The sequence below is a fragment of the Gossypium hirsutum genome, chromosome A11 (assembly GCF_007990345.1).
Source record: "Gossypium hirsutum isolate 1008001.06 chromosome A11, Gossypium_hirsutum_v2.1, whole genome shotgun sequence".
NCBI lineage: Eukaryota > Viridiplantae > Streptophyta > Magnoliopsida > Malvales > Malvaceae > Gossypium > Gossypium hirsutum.
The window spans coordinates 9,598,790-9,618,857 of record NC_053434.1 but is presented as its reverse complement, the minus strand read 5'-3'; the positions used below and the strand labels follow the sequence as shown (position 1 = coordinate 9,618,857).

General features: G+C 30.6%; 1 protein-coding gene across 1 annotated transcript; it reads left to right on the top strand.

The window, feature by feature from the left end:
• The first annotated feature begins 10,121 nt into the window (after positions 1-10,121).
• Positions 10,122-11,243, top strand: LOC107909796 (transcription factor CPC). Its single transcript, XM_016837447.2, has 3 exons — positions 10,122-10,456; positions 10,600-10,687; positions 10,907-11,243. The coding sequence occupies exons 1-3, from the start codon at positions 10,405-10,407 to the stop codon at positions 11,034-11,036; spliced, it is 270 nt and encodes an 89-aa protein (XP_016692936.1). The 5' UTR covers positions 10,122-10,404; the 3' UTR covers positions 11,037-11,243.
• Positions 11,244-20,068: the final 8,825 nt, after the last annotated feature.

The window sequence follows — 20,068 nt, the reverse complement described above, 5'->3', positions numbered from 1 at the left end:
GTATGATATGTGGCTCGGAAATGTGCTCTAAAATTAAGTGCCCTAATGGGTACCTCTGAAAAGGAATTTATTGGTTAATGATTTGTACACTTTATGTGTACTACTAGAGTATCCATTGAAATTTCAATAATTCAACGGATATAAACTCTCGAAATGAGAAATATGAGTTTAAATGAATTTATATCTCGAATATTCTTGAAATACATGAAAATAATCATACATGATATATAGAAGTAATAAATAATGCTATATGAACATGGAATTTGTTTGATGAATATGTTAATCTATGATTATAGATTTGTACACCTTGAGTGTACTACCCGTGTAATCATCGAAACTATAATTGATTTAATGGGTAAAATTCTAATATTTAACAATATGAGTACGAAATGAATTATTACCCGTATATGCCTGAAATATATATAATGATTTGTACATGTTATATGGGCACATGGTGTGGAAAGTATATGTACATGTAATTTTATTAATGTTAAGTTCGATATGAACTATTACCGGAATAAATATACATGAAATACATGGAAATTCTAGTACATGAAATATTGATATAATGAAATGAATGACATATGTTTATGAAGAAACGGTAAAAGAATGATATGTATCATGACATGTACATATATGATTATCTTTATTATGTTGATACAAGGAAATTATGTAAGTTAAGACGAGTATTAAACTCAAGTGTGACATGTCAAGAAAATAAATATATCAATTTGAATTTATATGAAATATGTGCAAGAACACAAACAAGTGGTGTTGTTTGACGCTTAGGCAAGTGCTAAGTTATTGATTGCATGGTAATATGTTTATTTATACGATACATTGAACCGATTATCGGAAGCTCGAATGGGTTGGAAGCTTGTCGGAGCTATATCACACTATCCATTAGTTCTATTGGTAATTTTGGACAATCTGATTCTGGTTATAACAGCATGTATAGGTTATTTTGATTAAATATTCGTCTATATGTGCTTTGGTATTTTGGTATGCATAATTTGCTTTATAATATTGATGTTTGGTTAGTTTGATGACAAGTTAGACAAGAAATGAGGCTAGGAATGTAATGGCCTAAATTCAAGGTTATCGGAACAGTGGTTTTGTAATCACAAATTTGATTTAAAGAGAAGTTTATTTTAATATTTTTGCATGAATATTGATATGATAGGAAAATCGTGTGAAAATATCGATAGAAAAATTTTACCGATTTAGTGGTTAGTTAGAAAAAGAAATTATTGAAGAAATTGGGTAAAAATAAGGTATCGAGACATCGATCTCGCAAAACTGAGTCGAAAATATTTTTATAAATATTTATGAAATGTTAGTAATGTGGTATTAAAATTTTGTTAGGAAATTTTAATATTTGAGTAGTCAATTAAATGAAAAAGACTAAATTGAAAAATGTGTAAAAGTGTTTGGGATGATTAAGGGCTAGTTTAGCAATGCCTTTGAAAAGTGCTTTTGAGAAATGCTGTGGAAAAGTAATTTTAAGAAATACTTTTGAAAATTTGAATGATTGGTATTGCTGTCAAAAAGTGCTTTTAAGAAATAAAATGTTTATTTTAGACATGATATTATAAAGTAACAAATATGTATTTAAATAATGTTCAAATTAGTTAATATTATGATATTTTAGCAATAGTATAAAAAATAATTTATTATAACTTATTATTAATATTTTAATATATAATATTAATTTTAAATATTTCTAAGTAATTATATTAATTATTTATTAAATTTAATTAGAATATATAAATTATATTTAAATATAATAATTAAATATTTGTAATTAAATATTTGGACGAAGAACAAATAAGGTTAAAAATTAATATCAGCCCCAAAAGCATTTTTGGCCGAAAAAAAAACACCAAATTTCTGCTTTTTATCTGAGAAAAAGTACTTTTCTTAAGTTGAAAAAGTTTCTGCTTTTACGTCTATTCTTTAATGCTTTTAATATAAAAGCACTTTTTCTTGTAAAAGCCTATCTAAAAATTAAAGCCGAACGGGGCCTAAATAGCTTAAGTGTCTAATGAGAAAGGATTTAAAAGGCAATTAGACCTAAAATTAATTTGGGCTGGACAAAAGGGCATGAAATCAGCAAGAAAATTGATGATTTAAGGGCAAAATTAGAATATTGCATAATTAACTAAATAAAATTAGGACTAATATGGAAATATCTAGATTTCTTTTGATTTCTCTTCATTCTCATCAGCCAAAATGCCATAGGAGGGGTTCTTTAAGTTGGTATTTCATAATTTTTGCACCAAGTGAGTTAATCCTTACCTTTTTCTTATAATTTTGTGTTTTTAAGACTTTTACAACTAGGTCCTATTATTAAATTCATTAGTTTTTGATTTCATAGATGAAATTGAAAGTCACTATGGTTGAGTGTTGTAATTTTATAATGACATAGCATGAAATTGAAGCTTTAATTTGTTTATGAGATGATTTTATTAGGTAATTTCAATAGAAATTGATTTCTAGGACCTAATTGTGAAAAAGTTTGGAATTAAAGTCTAGTGTTGAAATTCTGATTCCTAAAGGTTATAAAGTAGTTTAAAGTGATAGAATAAAGTGTTAATTGAGAAAAATCAGCTCAATTGAGAGGTTAATTGAGCAGGGATGAAATTATCATTTATTAAAAGCTTACGGGAAAAACGGTAATAAACATCTTGCACTAAAACAACTTTGGACAGCAGCAGTAGGCTAACTTTGAAAAATCACCATAAATTGTGGAAATCGAATTAGAGGATGAAAAAAAATATATAATTAAAGTTTATTAAGTCTAGTTTTTCATAAAAGAGACGGCGGCGTAAGAAATGAAATTGTAAATAATGAGATATAATAAATTTTGTGAGAGAATGCTGGAATGAATTCAGGTTCCTCTGTTCTGACTTTGGAAAATTATCAAAAATTGGAGAAAGATAATTAGGGGTTAAAATTTACATGTTTAAATTATTAATGAGTCTATTTTCAATGGAAACAAACGGAAATATCATCCAAATTTTATACTAAGAGATAATTAAATTTTAGCAAAGAAATGTCGAAGCTGTCAGACAACATAACAGGGGTAAGTTTGAAGATTTTACTGTACTTATTGGCTAAACCAAAAATTTTGAAAATTTTATGGTAGAAAGGTATTTGATTCTAGTTTCAGAAACATTAAGCGATTTTTAATTTTGAATTCTGTAGCTTGACATATAAATAATTTAGTAACTACGATTCAAGTACACAGCTTTGAATGAACTATAAATAATAGTGGAATTATAGAGAATGTTACATATGAACATGAAATGTATTAAATTGATGATTAAATTTATTTATTTAGATCCAAAAAATTCAAATATGAAGTTAGATTGAGGAAGGAAAAAGTTCGGGATTAGTAGATTTTTTGTATACGAACAAGTATCGAGGTAAGTTCGTGTAACTCGAATTATATTCTTAACTGCTTGAAATGTATGTTATTGATGTGAATAAGATTTGAATGTTCATTGTATGAAAATTAATTAAACATTGATATATTTGATAAAAAGAGGAAGAAATCCCGGTTAAAAAGAAGGAAAATTCAATGGATCTCTAAAAAGGAATTGACAGTAAAAAGGATCTAGTCCGGACGGGTGATCCTATCCTGATATAACCCTCTTGAAAAATATGTTTATAATGGATTTAGCCTGGACGAGTAATCTGAATTAGGGTCTGAATTTAGCCTGGACTGGTAATTCAGATCCAAGCTCATTAGAGTAATTGTCGTTGCAGGGGATTTAGCCTGGACTAGTAATCCCGACAATACTCTATAAGTTTATATTACAGGAGATTTAGCCTGGACTGGTAATCCCGTTGTATGGATGAGATTTGTGGGAGTGTGCTCTCTGAAATGGAAATGTGCGCACATGAATATGAATTGACGGACCCGAAATTGTACACTAAAAGTATACCTCTAAAAATCCATTGAAATTTTGAGAAATTCAACAAGATAAATATGGGAAATAACAAGAGTAATAGAAAACATGGAATTGATGAGCTCATCAGTCATTAATCTTTGTATTGAACTCATATGATGCTATTTAATTAATGTTTTGGTTGAGATTGTTTGTGATAGGTAAATGGTAAATTGAGTGAATGTATGAATATTAATTATATTATATTGAAAATATTAGGTAAGTATAATTCTTGTTACATGGGCTTACTAAGCACAACGTGCTTACCTTGTTTCCTCTTTCTCTGTTTTGTAGTGTTAAGAGCTCGGAGGTCAGATTGGGTCGGAGACACAACACACTATCAACCACAACATTTTCGTATATCAAGAAACTTCATTTTGGAAATCAATGGTATTTATAAGTTAATAAAGTAAATGTTAATGTGAAATGAATGTAAAGTTAGCCATTGGTATGGCTAACAAATTTTGATTTTGGCATGTGATGGGATTATCTTATGGATATGTATGAATCTATATTGAAATTATGTTGAGTTGGATTGGTTGATTTGGATTGATCTCGGTTTAAAATTGTAGGGAAGGTTATATATATAAAGGGGTTATATTGAGTTCATAAAAAAAATTTAGAGTTTGCGAAAAATTTCCGATGGTTTCGATTTAATTCTAGTTTGATCCCGATATATGTTTTGGGCTTCGGAGGCCCATCTAAGGGACGTCATAACATGTTTTGGCAAACAAATAGTATTTAACTCGTGATAATGGAAAAATTAATTCGATAAACTCTAGCAATGCCTCGTACTCTATTCCGGCGACGAATACTGGTAGGGGTGTTACAAGGAAAAATGGCCTATGTCATCCACACGGGCAGAGACACGAGTGTATGTCTCAGCCGTGTGTGACACATGGCCAAATGACACGACCGTGTGATCTCTGCAGAGTTACACATTTATGTCCTTGAATTTTTAAAGTTACACATTTACCCCAAATTTCACAATTTTTACAGTTTAGTCCCTGAACAATTCACCCCTCAGTTGAACTAATTTTTCTCAATTAACACTTTATTTCATCATTCTAAGCTGTTACACAACCTTTGAAATTATAATTTCAGCACCAAACCTTAATTCACAACTTATTCATAATTAGGTCCTAAAAATCATTTTCTACTAAAATCACTTAATAAAATCATCATTTAATGAAATTAAAGCTTTAAATCCATGTAAATTAATCATAAAAATACAACACTCATTCATGGTAAGTTTTAAAGTCATCCATAAAATCAAAAACTAATGAATTAGATAGTTGGACCTAATTGCAAAAGTCTTAAAAACATGAAAATTACAAGAAAAGGGCCAGAAATAAACTGAAATGGAGCAAAATTATGAAAAACCAGCTTGGAGGAACTCTTCTATGGCGTTTTTGGCTGTCAATTTTAAAGAAATGTCTAGATTTCTCTTTTAATTGATATTTTATTTACTTTACTTTGTTAAAATTTCAATTTTACCCCTATTTCACCAAATTTCAGGTTTCTTTTCTTGCTAGTGCCGTCCCAGCCATATCCTTTAGGCTAATTTTCTCTTTTAATCCTCCCTTAATTATCATTTATACAATTTAATCTCAATTTAACAAATTTAACAAACTATCAAAATGTTAAATTTTATTAACGAAACTTTAATACTAACTCAATGAAACTTCACAAATATTTCTAAAAATATTTATAGCTTGGTTTATGAATTTGAGGTCTCGATACCTCATTTTTGACCCAATTTCCTAATAATTTCCTTTTAAATCACAAAATTCATTAATTCAAAAATATTTTTAATGTCACACTTAACTAATTTATTTTAATTTATTAAACTTTCAACTTACTCGTCGGATTTAGTGATTTCGAATCACTGTCACCAATGAAAATTAGATTGTTACAAATGGATTTGGAGAACCCTTTTAAGCAACAGCTTACTCTTTTCTTCTTTGTTTTGTACGTATTTTTTTTTTTGGGTGTTGTTGATAGTTTGTTGTAGGGATTTTTGTGTTTGATAGTTTTTGAGTTTTCAGCCTCTGAATTTGAGTGCAGAAAGTGCGGGTACACTAAGCAACAACTGCACCAAATGTTTTTTTTTTCTTCCGAGTCATATAAAGTAGCAGAAACCAGTACACTAACTCAAAGATCTTTGTGACGATTTTTCTTGAGTTTAGACGTACCACGCTAGACAGTTCCACTGGATTAACCAATCACTCATCTTTGTTGACGTGAACTTCCGACACGTACTCTGAGAGAACTCGTGATTAGCTCTTTCCCTCTGTTGTCCCTATTGTTGAATTGAACTACTGCAAACCTGGTTCCTCTCAATTGGTTTATTACTAAATTAACTAGGTCATCCTGGAATACACTTTTAGTTCATTTGGATAAGGACTATGAATCATCCACACCCTCTGCTTCATGTGTGTTAAACCCTCACTTGTTTGTACTACCAGGAATGAAATTGGCATTCTCCACTACACGATAAACTGATATTATATTCACCTCAGTTAAATTTTGGGCTGAATGCTTCACACCCTAATATTTGATTTCTTATCCTCAGTTTGTAGACTTCAAATTTTGATTTGTACCAGCAACAGTATAATGGTTCCATGAAAATGCTTTTAAACTAAGGATGAAAGTGATTTATAAATCTTGCACTTGGTTGTGTAGCTTGTATTATTCTCAAGGCAGCATTGCTTTGTAGATTATTGGTGACGACTGTCGAATCAAATTGTCCTATATATTCCTACAGCCATCGCTAAACTAAAACAATAAGCTTCCAGGTTGATGTGTTTCCTCTACTTTCAGCAGGACAGTATGCAGGATGTTGTTGCATGATGGTTCGGAGTAGTAAATACTGAAAGCCATTAAGGTCCCTCTGTCACCAACAATCATTGCACGAACACATACCTCCAGATTACCATACCTCCAGATTCGCCCTGCTTTTGACCCCTATTACGACGAAATACCAGGAGGCCAGTGTTTTATGGTCAAATCCTCTTGAAACCTCATAATGGAACCATTTTTATGCTAAATAAGTGTATCTCTTTGGTTTAATGGAAAACAGATAGACCTCCACTGTTTTGAGGTAAGCTGAGTATGGTCACAGAAGCCATGTCTCATTCAGGTGAAAAATGTCGAGGGGTTTCGGTTTGAATCGGTTTTGCATATGAATTATGTTGAATCTCAAATTATTATTATTATCATTATCAAAAGAGAAGTGTCCTTATTTTAGTGGTACTGTTGTTATCACAACAATCAAGAGGCCATAAGTTCAAGTACCATGAATAATTTGCAGAAAACATTCTGTTGTCTGCTTCACTACAAGCAACGGTTGGCATAGCAGATATGGGAATTGACAAGCATCCGCAAATGTTAATCCGCACATGGAATCTTTTATTCAAACTGTATTTTGCATGTAAATCATCATTTCTTTGAGCTAAGCTTGAATGAAATAAACTGCAAATTAGGATAAATTTGTAAATGGGAAACGATGCCCCGTGCATATATGAAGTAGGCATACACATCAAAGCTTGCAGATAAGCTTCAAGCATCCATGATGTTTTTCATGAGCTCTTGCCGGCCATTCACAGTGGTATATCATATGTACATTGAAGTAGAGGAAGAAGCTTAAAAAGGAACCTAAAGCATTTTTGTTTAGATATATGGTAATGTCTTAGACCCGAACTCGTTTATTGTCTCCAATGCGATACATATATATACTGAACGCCAATGCTGTGTACAATTGTAACAATTAATGGTTGAATTTGTAAAAGGAGGAATCTCTACCTTTAATTTCCATATATCTTTAATTTGCACGTTTGATGTGCAATTTATAAAAAGTTGCTGATGGATGGTTAAAATATTACGAAGGCTCTTATATTAAGAGTCAAATTACAGTTTACCCCTCTATTAAAAAAATAAGTGAATTAATCTTTATATATTAGATTAAAAAATAAATTAATCTTTAGGTTAAAAAATCTATCTATTTATCATGTTAAAAATTAGTTTCTGTACGTAAACTATACTAATTTTTAATAATATAAATAAATAAAATTTTTAATAAAAAGAATTAATTTACTTTTTAATTTAATTATAAGAATTTTATGTTAATAAATACAAATGAATCAGTTGATTTACAATTAAGCTTTGAACGAAAAAAAATTATCGCGGAATAATCTAGATTAGAGTATAGGTGTAAAGTTACCTACAATTATCACTTGATTGTGTTCCAACTGTTCCTGCAGTTAGAGGTATATTTGCCTAACAAAACTCAACCAACATTTAGCTGCTATGGAGATGTTTTGGGCAATGCACGTGTTTTCTTTAATTATTTATTTGCTACTATTTAGGTCATTAAAGATTCTGACAGCCACACCCAGTACTCTGTGTGCATATTACTATATTAGTTAATGTAATGCACCTCTTAGAAATTACCAACAATTTATTTTTCTCTCAGCACTGTGGCTCTGCTGCATTCTGCAAGCGCTGGTTGAAATAGTTTGGTCAGTGTTGAACAGTTTTCAGATGCATCAGTCCGAATCTCATCATCAAATATTTCACCTTGTTTGGCACCCAAGAGTGCTGTTAGTTGGGCTTCTTCTCTGGAATTTTCAACGTCTTTCTTCTTATTAATTCACATGTGCTAGAGCCTCCAAATATCAAATTACATTTTTCTTCACTAATTTGAGTACATAATAATATACAAAATAGGGAGTGGAACATGCAACACAAGATCCCAGCATTTATTTAATGCCAACATACAACAATCCAATTCTGATTATATCTTCTAGCTTAAATTTGAAATGACAATTTATTAATTGAATATTCACTTTTTTTTAAATTAATTAAATTTTAAATTTTTGTTGTACCAAATTAAGAGAGCTTGATTAATCTTAACAAGACAAAAGTAATTAATGCCAGATGAATATCCAATGGATGTTAGTTACTAATTATTTTGTAATGTTGAAATACTAGTAACGTATGGGTAGTGTCAGTTAGCTAAGGTTGGATATATGTGGCCAAGGGGTAAAAGCTGATGAACTTTCAAAGACTTGCTGAAAATATATATATGAACATGAGAATGTTAAAGTAATGCTCAAAATCTCAAAAAAGTTGATCTTTCAAATAATAAGCAAAAGGCACTATGGATATTCGCAAAAGCTGCCCCCCAAAACTCACTCAATAAAAAGTACAAAACACCTCCTCGCCTCACACTGCTTCTTCATCTCAACTCAAAACATTTACGGTATACCTTTAAAACAAACAGAATAGATAGAAAAAGGTGAAGTCAGAATTTTTTTTAGGAGAATTGAAATTAAATTATAATTTTTATTATTTTAATATTTTATATATTTATAATTTTTAAAAAATTAAATTAATATTTTATTATTTTTAGGGTTGAAAAGATAATTTTATCTTTAATAATTTAAAATTTTAAAAAGTTTAAATTAAAAATTTTTTATTTTAGGAGCCTGGTTTAGAACTTTTAAAATGAAAAATTTTAATTATTTGTCCTCTCAACACTCAATGGGAGGATTTGGCCACCTCCAATTTTATATATTTGTATTTAAAAAAAATGTAAATTAAAGATATATAACACATTTTAAAAGGGCAAAAAAACATCTAAAACCATCATACTACGAGGATATATTTGGTTTGAGCTAGATTCGGTAGGTTTAGTTTGTTGTGATTTAATTGTCACATCGTTATCGATACCAATCTCACTTTTCCCAGTATGGAATCAGACAATTAGGAGTATTAGTTTAAGCTTGAATTGTCCCCACTCCCATTTTTCTAATTAACCCAATTACAATTTCCCAGCACCTACTGCTACAGGTGCTGTTTTGTGCATGCCCACCAATAATTTACATTTTAATTATGCTTCAATTACTAAAGGAACTAACTCCTCAATAATATCCTCATATCATAACTCCAATATTTATCCCTATTAGTATTAGTTGATTGACGTAGATTATGAATTCCAATTTTATGTTTAGGGAAGATTAAGAAAAAGGGGGCGGCGGTGCAGCCATTTGTGTTGCTTTGTGCTACAAAAAATCTGACCTGGGTCTGGGTGGCTTATATCTTTCAACAGGGACAACTACAAGTCAGCCGGTTTAAATTAGTTTGTTTGGTAGGACCTGTCGTTCGTTGCCTCTTTTTTTTTTTTTCTGCATTGTCGTTCGTTTGCTTTTGTTCCAAGGGAAGGAGGGGGAGTAGGTTCATTTTCGAGATCAACTCTAGTACACATTTTTATATATATTATTCATAGCCCCTAGAAATTATATAAATTGCCTTTGCCTCTTTGAGTAGGAAACTACTAATTGCCCTGATTCTTTATTATTAACAATTTCTACTTTTTGAGTATTGAGTTTCTCTCTTTTTCTTTAAACCATCTGCCAAATTTTATTTTCCCGACCAGGGCCTAAAAGAAATGGACAAACGTGACCGGAAGCAAGCGAAGACTGGTAGTTGCTGTTCTGAAGGTATGTTATGTCCTGAATTCCTTTTTGTTTCCTCTTTGGTTGCTTTGGATGTTTCGTCTTGTTTTCCCAGTTTCCATTTTTGTACTTCCTGGTTTGGTTTTAAAGTTAGCTCTATGTTTGGTGGTGTTAATGTATTATGACAGAGGTGAGCAGCACTGAGTGGGAGTTCATAAATATGTCTGAACAAGAAGAAGATCTCATTTATAGAATGTATAAACTGGTTGGGGACAGGTAAAGGTACCATGAAATAGAAAAAAATTCCCATCTCTCTTAATCATTTTCAAAAACATCGCTATAACAAATCAGACATTACTACCACTCATACATAGTAGAACCCTATTCACCTAATCTATATCTTCTCTGAATTTAGTCGGTCCATTATTTCATCATACCTGTTCATGGTGCACAGAATCAAAAGGGTACAATGATTAAGAAGTAGTATATATGCAGGTGGGGGTTAATTGCAGGTAGGATACCGGGTCAGAAAGCTGAAGAAATAGAAAGGTTTTGGATCATGAGACATGGAGAAGTATTTGCAAAGAGGCGAAGGGAGCTGAAGATGAGACACGGTTCTGTTTGAAAATAACGGCATTCATTTCTTTTATATTAGCGATGGAACAATGTTATGTTTTTTTTGGGTCTAATGTTGTTTATGATCTGTGTCTGTGTTTGGTGCTCTGTTTCCTTCCCTGTAAGGGTTGCAAATTGCAGTGCATGCCGTTTGTTGATGTATGGCACAAGGTCTTTTTGTCGAGATGGGAAATGGAAGAAGGTAGTTGCAGTTTTATTCGATTAAAAGTATCTTCCTAGGCTTTTGTTGACACACTTATTTCATGTCAAAGGATTGAGAGAGGCTTCATGCATGTCCAAGACAAAAAGGCATTTCCTATGCTATACTCTAAACCTAACTAAACTAATTGAAACTCAGAATGGATTAATATCGAAGAAGATAATTATAACTGAAGTTGGTTGAGGGTCTTTTTCAGTTGACTCACTCTTCTTCGTGGTTTCGAGTGTTGAGTAAGGATTGGGGGGATTAAATGATGTCCATGTACGCGTATGTTACCATTTAGGTTTAGGTGAAAGTGGCAAGTAAATTATACACTAATTTAATTCAATTAAAAAATACTTCAAATATTATAGTTTTTTATTTGAATTTTATGTAACATTTTTTTAATTATCTTTTTTATTATTATCATAAACCATAATCTACGCAAATAGAAGAAAGAGACCCCTCTTTCTAATCAAAATATAGTAAGAAATTGTCAAGCTAAGAAACCCAATTTGGGGGCTTTAAGGATAAAAGGGCGAACACCCAATCGGCTTGGGAAGGGGCTTAGTGGGCCTTTACTAACTTAGCCGCATGAGAGGGTTTGAAATTGAAACACTCTCTAAAGGGGGGTGGTCACCGTAGGCCGTTACTGTGACGTGTTGTTCTTTATACTATTAGAAAAATAAAATCAGTCAACTATGATAGAGTTATACATATTTAAAAATAACATGAAAAAATATTAATATTTTGAAATTTAAACTTATTTTATTCTTTTTAATAATACATTAATTAAATTAATCCATTTAATAGTAGAAAACTAATTTGATCTTAACCCTTACAAAATAACGAGTTTCTGAATACATTTTAATTATCTTTTATATAAACTTTTTTAGTTTTCAACCAAGGATGGTAAATTGTAACAACTAACTAGGCATAATGACTCATTTGATTCTCTAATTTTCTATATAAAAAAAGTTTTTTTGTCTATTCATTTACTTTCTCACTTTTTTTTAACCTTTAAACTTACGTAATTTGTCAAATTATCTCAAAATAGATAGAAAAGTTAACAAATACTTTACTGACGTGACATATGTCACGGGCCGCAGATCAAAACTCTTGACCATTACACATAGAACGCCCCATAGAGGTTAAATTATTAAATGAGGCTCATTTGACTCACATAAACTAGCTTGATTCATGGAATCGGTGGAGAAGTCCATTTACTTGAAGCCTTGGTGGCCCAGTGAAACACTTTTAGTGAAACAAGAGTTACCAAGATAAATAGTATAAATCCTAGAGGGATAAGATTATATAAAGTTTAAATCTCCAAGGACTCTCAATTGTAGATAAGCTCTAATTTTGATCGTCAATGTAACTCAATTTGTATAGCTGGTTCTGAGGGAGCTCAACTATAAATAGATATCTCCCTTCATTTGTAATCACTTCATTCATAGTTTGAATATATTTGATAGTATTTACTCAAACAGTTGACACACTGTTTTCCTTTGGCTTTTTATATTCTTTGTTGCTCTTTCGTTTCGAGTGTGCTTCTGCTATATTTTCGGCACCTTACAAAATTTTTGCTAGAATTATCACTTTCGCGAGAGTTAGATCTACTTAGATAGATTCGGAGAAATTACCTAAGACAGTGCGGTTTGCGAGACGAAAAGTTTAGTCCTGTGACACATACATGTGGATGTCACATTAGCATTTAATTAATTGTTTTAAATATAAAAAAATTATAAAATTTATTAAAAAAATTAAAAAGTTAATAACTTACTCTCGTAGCATACACCTAGATGCCCCATCATCAAAGTTAACAAACATTAATATTTCCATCTATGTTGGAGTAATTTGACAAATAATTCAAATTCAAAGACCAAAAAAGATAAAAAAAATTAAATAAATAACAAAAATAATTTTTTTTTATAAAGTTAAACCCAAATAACTCATTATTCGTAACTAAATTATCCACACCAATAAATATAATAATTAGCTTTGTTTTCTTAAAAACATAATTGAAGGGTTTTTTCTCTCTAAATCCAATGGAACAGAAGAGAAAAGGTTTGTTGCATATATTGTCGTTGTAATAAGGATAAATGAAAGAAATGTGGGGAAAGACAGATCGTGGTTAGATGAAGATGAAGAGAGATTATTCTGGAATGGTGTCATTGTCATTGTGAAGGACAGGACAACCTTGCTTTAGTTTGGTGGATGAATGGTGGAGAATGGCTACGCCTAGATATTGGTAGGTCCAATTATATGGATGGGATATTTATTCCCATTGCCTGATTTAACTGTTTTTTCGGCATTTATTTTAGCTGTTTTCAGGCCTACTTTTGGACTCCACTGAATAATTTTATATTGGGCTTTTTCTTACCCGCTTCATTTGCCCAAACCCAATTTTTTATAATACTTCTCCAAATGCTATATTTAATCGTTGGTAAACTATCAAATTAGGTCACTTAATTTTTAGAGTTATTCTATTTTGGTCGCATTAAATGAAATTTTTGCAGTTACGTCGTTTAACTTCTAGGATGTTTTTATTTTAATCACCCAAGCATTAAATCTCTAATAAGAGTTGACTGTACATGCCACATCATGTTTATTTCTTCATTTCGAACACCCAACTTTTAAATTGCTTTCATTTAGATCACCCAATAAAATATTTCTTTTTTATATGTTGATTGAGGAAAAAATATTACAGATTTTAGATTTGACGAATCAAATGCACCCTCTCTATTATTAAAGAATTTTCAAGCTGGCCTTCAACGTATATTGCATTGCTCTGCCAAACTCCTCACCTGAAGTAGCTTTCAAGTTCCAAGCCTACTTAATGTTTGAAAATGGAAACTCCTCACTTGCATGGTGATGGTGTTCACACCAACTTTTTGAATAATAGATGGAAACACTTTAGTTGCCGCAGGGGCCTCTAGGACCAAAGGTAATATTTTTAATGGACCCCATGGTAGAAATTTAGTTAGCATATGATGGTTAGTACTCAAAACAAGGTATCACAATCATCACTAACTGTATTTACAATTCCGGAAGTAGCTTTTTAGGAAATGGGATATCAATAGCTATGGGCGAATTTATTAAGAATTCAGTTATTTATCCAAATTTAAAGAGGAAAATAATTTTGGACTAAAAAATTATACTAATTTAGAATATTGATTCGGCTTGAATTTCAGTACTCGATGTCTGAAAACTAAAAAAATAAAATTTAATTAGAATAATAAATAATTGATAATAATAGATTTTTGTTTTAAAATTTTAATATTGATAAATTAATTTGTAATTTGAAAATACTTATTTATATATAAAAAACATATTAATATAATATGTGGGCTCCATTATTAATAAATAATATTTAATTTCTTTACATTTATATAATTTGACTTAAGAAGCTGGGTTTCCAATTGGTGACATGTAGGAATAAACGTCGGTGGCTTCGATGGTTACACCAAATGGGTGTTGGGACTGACGGTTTTTTTAGGATCTTTTACCGCATAATATCCTTTTTAAGTTTGCAGCAACGTTTCCGCCTAGTGAAGATGAAACTGCATACTCATTGGCTTGGAGATGGGATACTAATTGACGCTTCTCGGTCAGATCAGTTTATTTGGTGGCCTCTAACAATACGGGAGGAGATGGTCAGAATTGGTGGAAGCCAATATGGAATTTTAGGGGACCCCAACGTGTTCGAGTATTTCTATGGTTAGTGTGCTCGGATAAACTTTTAACAAACCATGAAAGAAAAAGAAGGCGCATGACAATGGATGATCGATGTAGCTTGTGTAGGGTAGAAGTTAAAAATATGGATCATGTTTTGCTAAGTTGTATTGTAGCGCCTGTAACTGGAAACGGCTGGTACGCGAGGAGAAGTTCATTGAATTTGTGACCATGCAATTTCCTAAATGGGTACATTGTAATCTCTCTAATCCCCGTTATTTTGCTTGAGATAATGCTGATTGGGACATTCTTTTTGGGTTGCTGTGTTGGAACCTATGGAAGTGCCGAAACATGTTAGTTTTTTATGAAGATTTTGTGGAGCTTGAATCTAATCTTGAGATAAGTTTGAGAATGCAGCAACAATACACATTTGCGATGGAGTCTCTTGAAGGTTATACTATAAGTGTTTGTTCAAGAAGTATGCAATTGATAAGTTGGAGAAGCCCTTCTCTCGGATGGTACAAGTTGAACATTGATGGTGTACGTAAACCAACTATGGGTATGGCTGCTTGCGGAGGAGTTATATAGGATTGGAATAGGAAATAGATTGTCGAATCTCCTAGATTCATTGGTTCCTGTTCGACATTGGAAACAAAACTTTGGGGTGTTGATGAAGGCCTTCGACTTGCCTGGTGGAGTGGACAGAGAAGAGCTATTCTTGAATTGGATAATATGGACATTCCAGTAGTACTTAGATCGGGGAGTATAACTCGGGTCGGGAAGCTCGTACGTACATGAAGAAAAGAATGGGAGGTCATTAAACAACACATCTACAGGGAAGGTAATAAACTTGCCGATGGCTTAGCTTTGGCGGCTTGGCGGTTAGCCGTTGCAATGTTTCGTTTATTACTCTCCACCTTATGCGATTTTTTGATTTACTATATGTTGATGCTCATGGTTTTGTAACACCAAGAATGGTGTTTGCTTAATATTTATTTTATTTTCTCTTTGATAAATTTTTTTATAAGATTATATCAAATTAATTTTTTTAAATAAGATAAATATCATAAATTTCAAATACTCTCATATCTCACATTTAGTGACAATTTTCTATTTTCATCAGCTCCATAGAGTTCCTTCACTTGAAAAAAAATTTATTAAAAATTGCTTACATATATAATGTTTAAAGAAATGAGGTATTAGTTCGAAAATAAAATCCAGAACCTTCCCACCTTTGTAGATGGACGGTGGTTATTCCAGTATAGTGCAAATTAAAAGTTTACTTCAAAACGTCAATTATTTCAAATGTTTTAAGATAAAACGATGTTATTGCAGTGCACTAAATTATATTATGTGTAAATATTTTATATATAAAAGATGTGAATTAGTTAAATCTTTATATATGCATTAAATTACATTATATGTAAATTTTTTATGAGTTAGCGTTTGGTATAGTGATCCTATATTATTTTATTTTATTTTATAAGTAATTTTAAAAGATTATCATGTGTTTTTTAACATTAATTTTTAAATATTTTACTATATATCTATAGGACACTTGTCAACCCCTAACATTTCTTGTAGAGTTTAAAACCTGCAATGACAACATATCAAATATTATTCTATATTATATGTATAAATATAAGTTAATTAAATATATTTGTAATTTAAATACAATAAACCTGTATATCTATATATAATACTAATCAACACCGTTATTAATTAAATTATTTTATAATTATAATCAATATTACTATATGCAGCAATTACCTTATTTAAATTTACTTATTTCATAAATTTATAATTAAGCTCAAATTATAAATTTTTATATCGATTATAATTAATTTATAGCCCGTACACTGTTTGGGTAAGAAAAATAATATTTTATATAATAATAATGTATATATATGTAAAACTTAATAAAATATTTTTATTAATTAAATAATTAAACTTTCGATAATGGTGCAAAGAATTTGATTAAAGGCAAATATAGCATATAGAATAATGACAAAATATGATATAAAATTGGGAGTACTTGACTTAGTCCATAGCAAACACGAAATGGAAAAATAAGACTAATAAAAAACAATTCTTCCACACGTTTAGTTACTTGTTTTTCTTGTGAAAAGAAGATGAAACAATTTAATTTAGGCTAGCATTTTTAAGGGAAGTTTTCAAATAATAGTATTTTTTCTCTTTTATCTTGAATTATTTTGATCGTGCCGTCAGCACCATCATTATTCTTTCTACAAATATGTCATAAATTTTAATATCCTACTTTTATCAAAAAGTTGATAAATTTTTCTATTTAAAGCGGAATTGGAACCAAGGGCAAAGCCAGAATAATTTTTTAGGGGCTGAATAAAATTTTTAATTTTTTTATGTTCTATATCTTTATAACTTTTAAAGGATTAAATCGAATTTTTATAATTTTAGAGGGACCAAAGTATAATTTTACTTTAACTAATTTAAAATTTTTAAAAAATTTAAAAACTTAATAGCAATTTTATATTTTAAGGGGAGCCGGGGCCTATGCCAGTTTCCTCTAGATTCGCCACTGACTGGAGTTACTTTCTTGAATAACCTTAATTGTCTTGAGACTATCATACTATCATAATTCATAATTTAACATTAAATACAGAACAACTTCCCAAATATCTGTTGTAGTTGAAAATCTACCCTCTATTTTGATCACGCACTATTCTCTTACTGCAGCAAAACTGACATAAATCATAACAATACCATCAATATTCAAACTGCCAAGGATGGAAATGAAAAAAAAAAAAACCTTAGAAAGAACAGGAAAACGGTACCATCAGTATTCAATTAGGGAAAAGAATAGGAAAATTTGGAAAGAAACAAAAACCTTGGTCCCTACCCTTTAGCGCTTTTGTTCATTCTAATAACTAGAGATGAATTGCAAAGTTTCTTGCCCGGCTACCTTGAATTTTCTTGGAAGTTTTTAAGTAGTAAACATGTTGGGCTTGAAATTGGAGACTTTTGGCTTTTTCTCAAAATTTCATTAATCGTCATCATTTGCCTTCCCCAATAAACCTATGTTCCGTCTTTATTCAGAAAACCTGTATTCACTGCTCTATTTAATGAGCAAAGCAATGATGGATTGGATGATTGTTGGGTGGACTTCTTGTTTTTATGCCACCAAAATTAGCTATTTCTAATCATTAATATATTTATACTGTTAAATAATTATTATTAAAATTATTTTAGTAAATTTAAATTCATCGATAATTAAATTTAAAATTTAAAAATTTTAAAAAAAATAAAAAATTAAATTTTAAATTTAAGGAAATTACAATTTAACCATCTATAAAATATGAAATTATAGAATACATTTTCGGAAATTCGTTGTCTAAATTAAAAAGATGTTGAATAGGTGTGAACGCAATCGTTATTCCAACTCAAAAATCAGAAAAAGCCGATTTGAGTAACCACGTGCTTAGACTTTGGGGCTCCATGTTTGATTACTTTACTATTTAAACCCTAAACCCTTTTTGTCCCTTAAAACTAACTTTCTTTTTCTATTAAAACAACAAGGTTTGTAACATTACCATAAATAATAATACTATTTTACTTTTTTTTTGAAAAATATAAGATACAAGCTCAAAGAAAACTAGACCTATAAGGGAGGATTCTCAAATAGTTTTAACCTTAATTTTCTATCATGAATCATCTTGATAATACTATCTGTCATTGTGTTTTCCTCTCGAGAAATATGTTGGATCTTCCACTGTTTAACCTTTTATTAGGATCCGATGAATTCTTTTAAGAAAAGTTGAGTTCAAGATTCTAAAGATATCTTCCTAAATGGTATTAGCAGCCTTAAAAATATCAATATCAATATCAATTTCGATTAAGATCTTTTTAAATATTCTATCTATAATAAACTTTAAACTGTTCATGATGTCTTAAATTTAGCGTCAATCACAGTACAATTCTCTAAATATTTATCAAATCTCATGATTTATGAAAAATCAATATCAATTTCGATTAAGATCTTTTCAAATATTCTATCTATAATAAATTTTAAACTGTCAATGATGTCTTAAAGTTTAGCCTCAATCACCGTACAATTCTCTAAATATTTATCAAATCCCATGATTTATCCATCATTTTGATCCGCACTATTCAACTCTCTTTTTTCCTGCGTAATTGATTTTCTTTTTCTTTTTCATGTTGAAAATCTGACCCATTTTATGGAATGGCGGACACACCATTTTCATGTTTGTGAAAGAAAAGGCCAGTGCGCTTAATTAGTCTTTCATTACTTGTTAATTTGGAGATAAATTCGAAGAAATCCCAAAAATAATGTGTGGTATAAGTGGCTCACATGGGTGGATCACTCCATCAACATCATCGTAACTAAGGGATTAAAACCTTGTATTCTTCCTCTGGTAATACACTGAGCAGCAACGCGGAAGGAACTTTGAAGATTCTTTTTTCATAATATATATCTTGACTTTCTCTACCCTTTTTTTTTCTCACTCCAATTTTGGTTTAATTCTAAATTTTATCTCTCTATTTTATAAAAAAATTAGGAATTTAGTCCTTCCATTTTAATTTGTTAAAATTTAGGTACTATTAAACCTTCTCGTTAAAAAAATTAAACAAATATGTCAACATTTAAACAATTCATATGCAATGGATTAGCAAAGTTATCAAAAATTGAATTAAATTAAAATCTAACAAAATTGAAGTCTATGTTTTCAAAAAATAAAAAGGGGTGAGATTTCAAATTAAACCCTTCAATTTTTATTGTAATTGGTACGTTGTTTGGTGGGGTTTGAATTGGTCAGCAACTTACCTTTTCTATTCTTACTCCCTTTTCTCGACACTATAATACTACTACGTCTCCCCACCCTCATTGTGACTATACAAATTTCGCCTCCCACTCAAATTCCCCCCTCTTTCCACCTCATTTCTTTCCAGTATCTCTTCCCTTCCGGCCTTACAGATCCTCTTTCTCTTCACCTTTTCTTCATTTATATCTCTCTCTCCCCACCATTTCTCCATTATTGCTTGTTTATGCCTATTTGGGAGTTTTTGTTTATGTTGTTAGTTTTTGGTTCTTCGTCTTTGCGCAAAACTACAATTACCCCTTCCATGATCTAGTGTTGCTCCATTTTTTGTTTCCTTTTGTAGTTGTAAAA

What these genes read in the sequence shown, in the direction of transcription:
- LOC107909796 (XM_016837447.2), top strand. Translation starts at nt 10,405, where the DNA reads ATGGACAAACGTGACCGGAAGCAAGCGAAGACTGGTAGTTGCTGTTCT. An exon ending in TGGTAGTTGCTGTTCTGAAG is followed by an intron (nt 10,457 to 10,599) that starts GTATGTTATGTC and finishes GTATTATGACAG; the next exon opens with AGGTGAGCAGCACTGAGTGG. An exon ending in TATAAACTGGTTGGGGACAG is followed by an intron (nt 10,688 to 10,906) that starts GTAAAGGTACCA and finishes GTATATATGCAG; the next exon opens with GTGGGGGTTAATTGCAGGTA.